Source organism: Hesperophylax consimilis, chromosome 17 (genome assembly GCF_061612785.1).
Source record: "Hesperophylax consimilis isolate HC1 chromosome 17, BYU_Hcon_1.0, whole genome shotgun sequence".
Classification (NCBI taxonomy): Eukaryota; Metazoa; Arthropoda; class Insecta; order Trichoptera; family Limnephilidae; genus Hesperophylax; species Hesperophylax consimilis.
This window is the reverse complement of record NC_142852.1, coordinates 16,564,907-16,578,237: the sequence shown is the minus strand read 5'-3', so window position 1 is coordinate 16,578,237 and position 13,331 is coordinate 16,564,907. Positions and strand designations below refer to the sequence as shown.

Sequence of the window (13,331 nt, the reverse complement as noted above, 5' to 3'; positions counted from 1 at the left end):
AAAATACTTTCTGCAAGTAGGTACTATTCACCTGCAAAAATTCAGCTTTCCCATTTTTTGATCCAGTAAGGGTTGATTTTTTGTCTAGATTTACATTCCAATGCCATTCACGAGCATTCCGAGCACGAGAATGGTTTCTCAAAGGGGTGGCTTTAAGCATGAGACACCATATAGCTTTTTATAGAGCTCCTGTACGTGCATTTTAGGCACGAAATTGGTTTCTCTCCAGTGTGGGTTCTAGTATGTAAAATTAAATAGCTTTTTTAGAGCACTTGTACGTGCATTACAAGAACAAGAATGGTTTTTCACCGGTGTGGGTTCTAGTATGAATAACCATATTTCATTTTCCAGAGCACTTGTGCGTGAATTCAGAGCACGAGATTGGTTTCTTTCCAATGTGGGTTCTAGTATGACGAACCAAATTGCTTTTATTAGAGCACTTGTAGGTGCATTCCAAGCAAGATAATGGTTTCTCACCGGTGTGGGTTCTAGCATGAAAAACCATATCGGATTTTCTAGAGCTCCTGTACGTGCATTCAGAGCACGAGAATGGTTTTTCACCGGTGTGGGTTCGAGTATGAGAAACCATACTGCTTTTATCAGAGCACTTGAACGTGCATTCTGAGCACGGGAATGGTTTATCTCCAGTGTGGGTTCTAGTATGACGAACCATGTTGCCTATTTGAGAGCACTTGTACGTGCATTCCGAGCACGAGAATGGTTTCTCGCCAATATGGGTTCTAGAATGACGAACCATATTGCTTTTATTAGAGCTCCTGTACGAGCATTTGGAGCACGAGAAAGGTTTATCACCGGTATGGGTTCGAGTATGAGAAACAATACTGCTTTTTTCAGAGCTCTTGTACGTGCATTCTGAGCACGAGAATGCTTTCTCTCCAGTGTGGGTTCTAGTATGACGAACCATGTTGCCTATATGAGAGCACTTGTACGTGCATTCCAAGCATGATAATGGTTTTTCTCCGGTGTGGGTTCTAGCATGATCAACCATTCGGCTTTTTGTAGAGCTCTTGTACGTGCATTCCGAGCACGAGAATGGTTTCTCGCCAATATGGGTTCTAGTATGACGAACCATATTGCTTTTATTAGAGCTCCTGTACGAGCATTTGGAGCACGAGAAAGGTTTATCACCGGTGTGGGTTCGAGTATGAGAAACCATACTGCTTTTATCAGAGCTCTTGTACGTGCATTCCGAGCACGAGAATGCTTTCTCTCCAGTGTGGGTTCTAGTATGACGAACCATGTTGCCTATTTGAGAGCACTTGTACGTGCATTCCGAGCATGAGAATGGTTTTTCTCCGGTGTGGGTTCTAGCATGATAAAGCATAGAGTATTTTGGAGAGCTCTTGTACGTGCGTTTTGAGCACGAGAAAGGTTTATCACCGGTGTGGGTTCGAGTATGTGAAACCATATTGCTTTTACGATAGCATTTGTATGTGCATTCCGAGCACTCGAATGGTTTCTCATCGGTGTGGGTTCTAGTATGATTAGCCATATATCTTTTTTCAGAGCACTTGTACGTGCATTCAGAGCACGAGAATGGTTTCTCTCCAGTGTGGGTTCTAGCATGAGACACCATTTGGCTTTTTGTTGAGCTCTTGTATGTGCATTCCAAGCATGAGAATGGTTTCTCACCGGTGTGGATTCTAATATGCGTTATCAGATCACTTTTACACCTAGGCCGGTAGGTACAAGTTGGGCAGGAAAATAAGTTCTTTTTTGGATCACTAACAGATATTTTCGAAGAAACAAAATCTGAAAAGAAAAACAGAATATATATGTTGTGGTTATTTTATAGTATTTTATAGTAAAGCGATATTGATTAAAAGCAAATTCAATTTCATTTCATATATGCACGTTCAACTAATTGTCGCTCATTCACAGCACTTCTGTAACCTTGAGCAAAAACTATACTCGTATATATACGTGAAATCCGAAAAATTCGTAGTTATGTTTTCTACTTCATAACGAAAATAACAGGAAAGTTTGCACAGCATCGATACGGAAGATTAAAAAAGAAAACACAAAGTGTGAATCTACCCATGTAGGCGTAAATATTCTTTGGGCAGATGAGGGTGAGAAGATTAGAGGTTCTACATCGAATGGCCAAAAACTAGATGCTAATAGAAAGATAACCCAAATCACTTTCTAGAGGTAGATTGAACAAAAGACGTGACATCAATTATCATGCATCAAAACCGAAGTAACTGGTTTAATTTGTTTCTGCTGAGCTGTTACTAATCTTGGATGGGAGAAGTCATTGGAAGAATAAATTTATAGCTTACCAAGACTTTGGTCGATCCTTTCAAGATAAACCAAACATTCTTTTTTAATATCAGGAAAGTCAATATCTATTTCAGAGACTGCGTCACTTTCTTGCGTATTTTCCTCTGCCGGTAGAGGCTCTGGTTTACATTCGATCGCAGTAGTTTCTTCTGTCTCTTGTTTGACCATCTCGAACTGCAATAATGCTGGACTTTCTTCTTCAGGGATTGGCTCCGGTTCTAATTTTAAGACACTGACATCTGAGGTCACAAGATCCATTTTATGTGAACTGCTATTAGATTTTGATGTTAAGAAGATATTCTGAAAAACAAAATAGTCGTATTTATGTCATTCTCGTACCGTACTCCGCGACTCCTTTGTCGTGAACATCAATCAAAAACTTTAATGAAGTTTGAATGCAAAAAAAACATCAAACATGTATTTTTTTACAATTTGATAGCAAGAACTATAACGTGACTTAGTGATAGGAGCAATAAAAAACTGTATAATAACTGACAAAAATACACACAAAATAATGCACCCGTAAAAAATAAGAACAAGCGTGTACACGTGCTAAGTAGCCAATTGCTACCTAGAATCCTTCTGGAATCCGTCGGTCTGGAATCAGACATTGCCCTTAGGGCACGCCAAACAAAAATAAAATAGTTAAGTATGTCTGAAACCAGACATCGCCTACTATACCTTCTCAGGGGCGTGGGTTAAGATATGTTATTTATTTATTTATTAACGCCCTTATTCGGGGCTTTTACATGAGGATATTGAGAAATATACATTATTTATTGTACATAACTGAATTGCTTCAATAACAAATTTTTATATTTCTTTAAAGATAAATTGAAGATGTCCACTGACTTGGTATAATTGTTTCCCTCCATAAGTATTCAGGGCAAAGATGAATACATATGGTAGTTAGTCTTAGAATTTCTGCACTGAAATAAATCCTGACTTCTATTATTACGTTGTGAAATTCGGAAGCTTACCAATTCTAACAATTCCGGACTATCAACTAAATCATTTAGAATTTTATATAGAAATACCAAGTCAGTGAAAATTCTTCTGTTTGACAATTCGAGCTAATTCATATAATTTAACAGAGTGTTGTTGTTCAACATAATTGCTGGGATACTCATTTTAAAATTTATAAAACGCAAGAATTTGTTTTGTATTCCTTCAACAATTTTTACATGTATATTATGTGGGTTCCAGACAGGAGAATTGTACTCAAGTTGAATTCTTACATAGTCAAAATACAACAGTTCAATTTACTTTATATTGTTAAAATTTCTGGTTAGCCTAGTTATAAATTTCATCATTTTTAAGCCCTTATTAGAGATTTCTGTTATGTGGTTAACAAATGAAAGATTTGATTGAAAAGTGAGGCCTAAGTCTTTGATTTGTGTTAATATCTCAAGAGCATTGTTATCAATGTTGTAATGCATTGTTATCAATGTTGTTATCAACTACAACAAATTTACTACTGTTTCAAAACTATATATTGGAGTCTTTTTCTAAAAATAAACAAGTTGACTGTATATATACTGATTTTTCGAAAGCCTTTGATAAAGTGTCTCACAAAGTACTGATCCAAAAACTTCACCCTATAGGAATCAGAGCAAATATGTTAAGCTGGTTAATTAATAATAATAATACCTGGATGACTTTTATAGCGCCGTTTTTGTGCAAAAACACCTCAAGGGCGCTGTACAAACTTATAATACATTTCTACAATGTTATTACTTAACTATTTATGGAGAATTTATACAGTACAATACTTACCTGGTAGGTCACTTGAGATTAACACTTAATTAACATTATCTAATTGTTTATTGGCGAAATTTAGATACAGGGTTTAGGACTTAATTGAAAAATTGAATATAACTGGACTTTCTCTTAGGATTGGTATATTTAATTTAAGGGTACGACAACTTAAAAAGGTAAGTTTTTAGTTTAGACCTGAATTCTGTTGGACTTGTTATGGATCTTAGTTCCGGAGGGAGTTTATTCCAAGCCTTCGGCCCAGATACACCGAAAGCGCGATCACCAAACTTAGTATTTGGCTTGCGCATAGGTTCCATCAGTCTGCCTACAGCTGCTGATGTTGCTGATCTAAGCGTTGACTGCCTCAGACCAGTGTTTTCCGGGAAGCATAGTTCAGAGATGTAGGGTGGGGCCATTTCATTGATGGATTTAAACACCATCCAGCACAGTTTGTACTGGATTCTTTCAGGGCACTTGAGCCAGTGAAGGTTACGAAGGTGTTCTGAAATGTGCGAATATTTTGAAACTCCCGTTATGAGCCGTGCTGCTGCATTAAACACTGATTGAAGTTTGTCAATTTGATATTTTGGAAGGCTGGCATAAATGCCGTTGCAGTAATCGAGACGTGAGACTACGTAAGAGTTGACAAGTAGTTTTGTTGCTTCTGTAGGAAGGTTTCTTCGGACAGACTTGAGTTGTCTTAGGTGAGTTGTCTTAGCTACATATCTGGTAGAACTTTACTTGAAAATAAAATCTTTTTTATCTAAACCATTTTTGGCCACTAGTGGCGTGCCGCAAGGTAGTCATCTTGGCCCAATTTTATGTATTGTTTTTTTATAAATGACATAGTCAACTGCTTTAAAAATGTCAATGTACTGCTATTCGCCGACGATATTAAATTATATAAAGAAATAACATCCTTTAACGACTGTCAAATTTTTCAATCTAATATAGACATGCTAAATAACTGGTTTTCACAAAACAATTTTTATTTAAATGTAGAAAAATGCAAAATTTTGACCTTTTCCAGAAAAAAAAACATCACAATTTTTTGACTATTCAATACATAAAACAAATTTAGAAAGAGTAAAGAAAATGCGAGATCTTGGCAAAATAATGGATGAGAAACTAGACTTTACGGCCCACATTCAACAAATTGTGAATAAGGGTATGAAAACATTAGGTTTTATATTAAGAACAACTAAAAACTTTGAATCTTTACAAATCATAAAACTATTGTACATATCCCTTGTTAGAAGCCTGATAGAACATAACTCCATAGTTTGGTCGCCCTTCTCAATGTACATATTCATAATGTTGAAAGAATTCAAATAATATTTCTACACTTCGTCAATTTTAAACTTAACATCCCTTTAGAACACATAAATTACCAGTCATTATTGAATCTTTTAAATATTCCGACATTAGAAAATATAAGAAAAATAAACGAACTTACCTTTTTATTAAAATTGTTGAATTCTAAATTCGATTGTTGTGAACTCCTGCATTTAATAAATCTACACATACCTACACGAACAACTAGGCAAAAATCAACATTTTACATACATACATCTCATTCCAACTATAGTTTTCACTCTCCAATACAATGTTTACACAGTCTTGGTAAGAAATACTTAAACAATATAAATGTATTTGACAATAATTTGAACTTGGCAAACTTTAAACGGAGTATGTTAACTATTAGTAATTAGTAACTATTTTTATTTAATTTGTAAACTATTGTTTTACTTTCTTATTATCGTTATGGTTGATTTGGAGGATTTTGGCAGATTTTCTATTGTTCGTCTCACTTATTTGTACTCTATCCATACCTATATTTTTTAAACACTTATATTTTATGTAACATATTTTGTCAACATTGATATTTTTTATGTAACCTGTATTTTGTTAACACTGATTTTTTTCAAATGTAATCTGTATAAGTAAAAAAATAAATATGTACATTATTATATGTAAAAGCCCTATGGGCGTTTAAATAATATAAATAAATAATAAAAAATCACTGGATTTTTTATTCGATAAAATCTAATTATTGGACATTTGGAGATATTTAAGTAAAGTATATTTTCACTACACCAAATTAATACTTTGTATATTTTTGATCTTGTCTTGAAGAATGTTGCAATGGTAAATATTTTGAATAGTTCTATAAATGTTGAGGTCATGAACAAAAAATAAGATAGATACATCATGAAATATTTTTGTAAGATCAATTATAAACAAGCTAAATAAGATTGGGCCAAGGAGTGAACTCTGTGGAACTCCACTTGTTGCATTAATTTTTTCCGACGGGGATGATTTTATTCTAACAATTTGTTGTCTTCCAGTAAGATAGCTTTCAAACCAGGCTAATATATTGCCACGTATACCAAGCTTTCATAATTTCCAAATGAGAATTTTATGGGAAATTGTATCAAAGGCTTTACTAAAATCAATATAGACAGAGTCTACATGTTTTTATTTTAAAAGCTTTGGATATAAAATTTTCATAAATAATTAAGTTGAAATGAGTACCTTTACCTGGCATTAATCCAAACTGGCCAGGTGATATTACAGTTTTTATTTGTGTAAAAAGTTTGTCAAGTATCAAGCTTTCATAGAGTTTCGGTATGGTGGATTGAATGCACATGGGTCTGAAATAACAAACATCACTTTTACCACCCTTTTTGAAAATCGGAGTCAGATAACTAATTTTCCACTTATCGGGAAAACTTCCACTGGATAAAGATAGATTAAAAAGTTTGGATAGTGGAAGACCAATTGCTTTTATACATTCTTTGATAAATATTATTGGGATATTATACAAACCCGCAGATTTGTGGATATCTAAGGATTTAACTTTAGTAATTAAATTAGAAAGACTTATGGTACACAGTGAAATATCAAGAGTTTCATCTAGAGTTGTTTTTGGAACAGGAGCATTATTAGAATCTGTTGAATACACACTTTAAAAAAAATTGCAAACAAATTAACAATACCATCAGTATTATTGCTATGGCTGCTATAAAGGTGCATAATACTCGGGAAATCAGAATCACCTTCTTTAAGAGATTTCGAGTATTTCCAAAAATAACTAACATTATTTATGATTGAGTTTTGATTTTCACTGATATAATTACGGTAACAGGTCTTAGACATTTTTTTACATGAAGTTCTTAAATTTTTAAATTCTATTTATCAGAATTTTTTTGATATAATTTATATTCTTTATAGTAAGGAGCGAAGCGGGCAAGTGGTTCATAATCACGCATTTAGCGTTATTACGGTTTTCACGTTTTCCGATTCACTTCAGCACGACGTTCTCGAAAAGAACATGGCTTCACGGTCACTTTTCACCCTCTTTACTCAAGTTTTACAGAATAATCACATCCCACAGTGGGAATTTAATAAAAACATACACCACGCGTATTTTTTGTTAAGATAACATCACCTTCGTCGCGAATCAACACCCCTTATCAAATTAAAACAGATTGCACAAGACCATCGCGGACTTATCGAGCGGGTGCCTTCTAGCCGATCTTGTATATCCGCGAGGGTGACCTCCTTCCGCTCTCCTCTCGTTTTACTTATTGTAAAAAACATCAGTTTTGCTGGATTAAGACTGTTCTCATTAGATCTATTCAAAATTTTCCTTTACTTACCAGATTGTTGTAGATTGAATATCAGTAATTAGCGAGGATACGCAACTATTAGGAAAGTACGAGGCCTCAAAGTCTTAACTACGTTTGTGTGAGATGTGACTAGACGTGGGATGACTAGAGGTGACAAACTTAGGACTGAGATCTAAACAACCGTTTTAGAACTCCAACAGTTATGGTGAATTGCACAAAAGCCTCACGATGTGACAGCTGAAAGTAATTGAACTTACCGCTTCGACTGGTTGGTTAGAATTAGACATCGGATTATATTTTACGCACTTTCGTGATAGTACTGCCGAGATGACGACTCCGGTGACTGTTATATCACAAATTTAATGATTACAAAACATAATATCTAACATATATTTCAATCCAATAAATATTATCCTTTTAACAAACGATGACAGAACTAAAATGATTTCATAGACAAATAATACCAAAGACAAAATAATTACTCTATAATAAAAGGTTCACAAATAATGATAATAAAATGTGTAAGAAAAATTGTGGCGGTGAAATACCGTCCAACAAGTTATGTTGACGTTGAGTGAATTTGTTCATTGACATTTATTTTATTGCTTAAATTAGTAAAGTTAAATAATTACGGTAAAAGCATTTTTCTATGATGAGGGGAGGTTAGTGCAATCTCACACTTCGTTTACGGTCAATTTTTATTGATATACACATATATTTTTGTAGGTATATAAATATACATTTTTTATTAAAATCAAATTATATAGTATAATTATTAAATTCTGCAAGAATTTTTTTGGTTTTTGTTATTGTTACAGCTGTTTCGGCATTCAAGGCCATTTTCAAACTGTATTTTTAGCCACGTTTAGACGACTTATTTATATGATTCTATTTTACCCCCTCCCAATTTAAAATGATTTATTATCGGTTAAACCGATTTACTGATAATATAATTGTGACAATAGATTTCATATTCTGTCGGGGTATTTTAGAGTCTGTTTTCCCCACATTAATGTTATCTTAATTGTTTAGTAATGATGTAGCAGTATAGAGTCAAATAAATAAAATACAATGAATACAGTATAGAATCATATAAATAAGTCGTCTAAACGTGGCTTAAACCACGGTCTGAAAATGGCCTTGAAAGCCTATACATCTGTAACAATAACAAAAATCAAAACATACTTGCAGAACTTAATAATTATGTTATTAAATTTGATTTGAATTAAATTTCTTAAAAAAAATGTAATTCTACGAATAAAATACAAAAACAATAACTACACACATATATAAAATAGAATAGAATCTAACAATTTCTTCTTAAAATTGAAGACCGTCCTAAAATTTATAAAAAATTAACAGTAATAATTCAAAATAATGGAATGCAAAATCAGCTTAAAAAAATGTGATCCCACATATTTTTGCATATCAAAAAAAGTTTTACCAATCCTAAGGCAAACATGAAAAAAAATTGCGTTCCGAGTTAGTAAAAGACGCTATGAGAATGGAAGAGCCAGAGCCCTCCACTCAACAGCCGCTCACTGAAACCTGCTAATTGCAGTCATTAAATGGTTTATAAGGCAGTTCAAGTAGATAATCGGTGTCGCGTTACCTATAGAAGTAAATCTACTTCAACTATGCCAACAATGACAAACACAGCTTGTTCCCTATTGTGGGTTGTTTTTTGGGGGTTTTATGCCGTGTTGCAGTACCTCCTTCTTTAGCCAACGTTTCTGACAGCATTGCAGTGTCCATCACCAGGGCAAATGTTTAATCTAAGGTACTAAGGAAAGAAAGCATCAAAATTGTCTTCGGAACCACAACTAAAATACAGGACTTACTAAGGCCTGCAAAAACTAAGTTTCCTCTGGAAACAGATGTAGTTTATAAACTTAGCTGTTCCGGATGTGACAAGGTTTATTTAGGTCAGACGGAACGGACAATCTCCAGTAGGATATTTGAACCTTTTAGAGCTTGTAAACTCGGCCAACCTGACGAATCGGCAATTGCCGAGCATTTAATTGATACCGGGCATTACTTTGGATTTGTTCCTGAAGACCTGGGGAGACCCAACACATATAGAGCACGGCTGATTACGGATGCCATTAAAATTTACAAAAATCCCGTAACTATTAATAGAGACGATGGAGCTAAGCTCAGTAGTTCTTTGTATTCGGTAATTGATGGCTACACCAGAACTACACGCAAAAAAACCACTTGAAAATATACGTTAATGTCAGATCTTAGAGGGTTGGAGCTGGCAACACGGTATCCCATCTTCATAATTCAACACACATTTCACGTCAACCTTATAAATGAGGTTTTTTATCCAGTTAAGAATTTTTCCTCATAAAACTAATGAATGTAACGTAAAATCATTCAAGTAAATACAACCATCAGATGGTAATAGTAATAAGGCCAAATGAGCCGCGGTACTAGTCAGTTAGAAACATGAAAGGGTATTTAAGAGGATTACGAAAGAATCAATAAAATCAAAAAAAAAGTCAACCTTAGATTACACATCTGCCCTGATGATGGACACTGCAAACTGTCCGAAACTTTGGATAAAGAAGGAGGTAGTGCAACACGGCATAATACTCCAAAAGCAATATAAACATTTGGCCGTGAAAATCATACCTGACAGCTTTCTCCCCATTGAAGTCGTTACCGCAAAGCCTATTTCTGTCAAAGGTGGCTTGCCTACTCATTGTGATAACATAGATATTATCTCCACTAGTTCCGTGAACAATGATTCAGACCACACTCCCTCTGAGATTGATACTGGAGTTTTAAATCTGACCATGAGACAATCTTCCATCCTAGTCATAGAGAGAGAGCATGGATTCTGTTTAGGAATCCTTAAGGAAATGTACCATATTATTTCAATTGTAGTTGCAAAGGTACCTACAGAAACAGTTAATGTATTAATTGCACTTTAAAAAATTAGGTTCGACGATTCTTTTGCCATTCTTGCACTTCACTTTAGTTTGGGGTTTTAAAAATATTCCCCATATTTTGCGGCAGATGGACTGAAAACTGATTCGCTCACCAAGTGTTTGTGGAAACATTCATTCTAGCCGCGAAGAAGTGAAGCAGTCCAAAAGAATTGCCACATTGCGTATTGTGTGCGTGTCATAAGTAGACTTAGAGAATTCCAAATGCTCAGAATGCATCACTGATCGAAATCACATTTCCATAATTGATTACAATATTATTATAGTTTGTGATGGATACTGCAATGTATTCCTTACCGTGGATAAACAAAGAGACTCTGATAAGTCTTACAATGTAAACTGAGGGAAAAACCAATGAAAAGAGTAACATTATGAACAAAGCATTTGACGAAAAGACTGGTGGAAATTATCTTTTTGTACTTTTTTTATTTAACACTACAGAAATCATCACAGGAGATAAAAAACGGGATAAAAAAGAAATTTATTTAAACGCTTGAAACTATATAAATTTTGATTTCTTATAAATAGCTTGGGACCAAAATGTAAAGCAATTGTCCATTGGCAGTAATTTTAATCATATTCTATGCAACACACAAAAACATCTTTTGAACTTCCAAAGTCAGGCTTTGCTACACATATTGAATGAGAGCTATGTATCTATCACTGGGTTTTTCCATGGCGAGGCCATATATATATTGGACATTTGACTTCTACTACGCAATTGTCTGGAGAAGCACCAAAAAAAGAATGCAGATTGGAAAGAGTAAGGCCACTTTTCTCAAACATTATTTGAAGTATTTGCTACAGTTCTTTAAATACTTCAGCCTCTAGAATTCTGCCAGGCCTGAGAAACTTAGTGTCTACTAGCTTAGAACCTAGAATGCTCTCAACGTTGTAGCTTTCCATGGTTTGACAATGAGAAGCTTCATGGGTCTTAGATACGGTAATCCTAGCATACCTTTAGTTATGCCATAATGGATAGTGTGATTGTCCAACAGTCATCTGCGCTGCCCTTTCACAGGCAACTGTGCTCATATTCTGTTGCCAATATTGAAAAAAAAAATCTGCTAATGTTGAACCCATATCTTTTTCGAGGCAATTGAATTTCATAAAAATACCGTAAATATTAATAGAATAGAGACTATGGAGCTAAGCTCATTAGTTCTTGGTATCAGGTAATTGACGGCTACACCAGAACTAAACGCAGAAAACTGTTTTAAAATTATATGTGAAAGTCAGCTCTTAGAGGGTTGGAGCTGGCAACACGGAATCGCATCTTCATACATAAGCACACACTTCACCACAACCTTAGATTACTAAATCCGGATAATCCGTTATTTAAAGCGCTGGGTAATTACAACTCGCCAACGGATCTCGCTTTCAACTACAAACATAGGATGCCCAAACAAGTCATCATGAAGTTCCATGAGAATGATACAGCGACAGCGAGGCAATAGAAGAAGAAGAAGAAAATTATTGACAATGTATCCTTTTTAATGTCACAAAATGTTATTCTCCCAAACGTTTTTTTTTTCTATCATGTAGATATGCAGGACAACCGAAGCGAAAAGGACGCAGCCCAAAGATGAAAAAATGATAAACTTACATTGAGTAAATCATAATGGCAAAGTAGAGTAAAAAGTTCAGAACTTATTGTTTTTTCTTTTCCCTGTCATTTGTATAAGGTTTTTAATCCAGTTAAGAATTTTTCCTCATAAAACTCATTAATGTAAGGTAAATTCAGCCAAGTAAGTACAACATTCGATGGTAATAGTTATAAGGCCAAATGGGGCGCAGTACTAGTTAGTTAGAAAAATAAAAGGGTATTGTTATAAGCCCTTGCCAGTTAGAGGATTACGAAAGAATCCATAACATCAAAAATCAAATCAACCATAGATTATTAGGGTTTTTAGGTAACAATTTTTTCCCTTCCGAGAAAACCTAAGGGCTCTAAGTCTATAATAGCCAGGTAACATTTTTAACATCTACATGAGGAAAAAAATATGAGGCTCATATGACGCCGTTCTATTTGTATAAAGAACATTAACATTAAATTCAGTAAATTTAAATGATTCGGCCTTCATGGAAAATAAGTATATCGAAAATCAAAAAACAATCTAAGATTACATAACACACAGACTCCATAAACACTTCCTGATGGACGCAAGTCTGATGCTTCATCATTATAAAACAAACATTCGTTTGATAAAGACAGAGACGTTAAAATTCTCCATACTTGTAATACAGGTCATAAACCTGACAAACTAGAATCCTTTGAAATTACCCGCTTCACTAAAAAAATTGTAATGAATAAGCAATTATAATCATTTGTCTCCGCTTTTGAATCCATTATAATTTTCATAACAATTCTGAAATTAAAATATGTATATAGTTTATATAATGACCATCCCTATACCAATGTAAACACATCCCTTCAAAATACAACAAAAAATAATTTAAAGAAATCCCATGTATCATAATAACGATTTGAACATAAAATTCGGTCATTAAGAATTCGTATTACTTGTAAGGTTTTTCCCTGAACAATATTGAAACAAACTACAAACCCCTGGTAATAAGCCTACTGGAAATACCAAAATAATTAGATATCGACAGTCTAAAACGACTTAGTAACAAAATATGTAATTAATATAATTGATTAAAAACCCTTGTAGACCACCCC

At 34.2% G+C, this 13,331-nt stretch overlaps 1 protein-coding gene across 1 annotated transcript; it reads right to left on the bottom strand.

Annotated features, from left to right (window-relative positions):
* Positions 1 to 656: 656 nt before the first annotated feature.
* Positions 657 to 8,114, bottom strand: LOC149416103 (uncharacterized). The gene is made up of 4 exons (XM_089641877.1): positions 7,952 to 8,114; positions 2,304 to 2,604; positions 1,091 to 1,773; positions 657 to 740 (listed from the first exon to the last, which is right to left on the bottom strand). Exons 1-4 carry the CDS (start codon positions 7,979 to 7,981, stop codon positions 657 to 659), a joined length of 1,098 nt encoding a protein of 365 aa, XP_089498003.1. The 5' UTR covers positions 7,982 to 8,114.
* Between the last annotated feature and the right edge of the window lie 5,217 nt (positions 8,115 to 13,331).

Bases quoted from the DNA above. Each gene is read 5' to 3' on its own strand.
- LOC149416103 (XM_089641877.1), bottom strand. From the start codon at position 7,981: ATGTCTAATTCTAACCAACCAGTCGAAGCG. The intron at 1,774-2,303 runs GTAAGCTATAAA...TTTTCTTTTCAG, and splicing joins AAGGATCGACCAAAGTCTTG to ATTTTGTTTCTTCGAAAATA. The intron at 741-1,090 runs GTTCGTCATACT...TCGTCATTCTAG, and splicing joins GCTCTAATAAAAGCAATATG to AACCCATATTGGCGAGAAAC.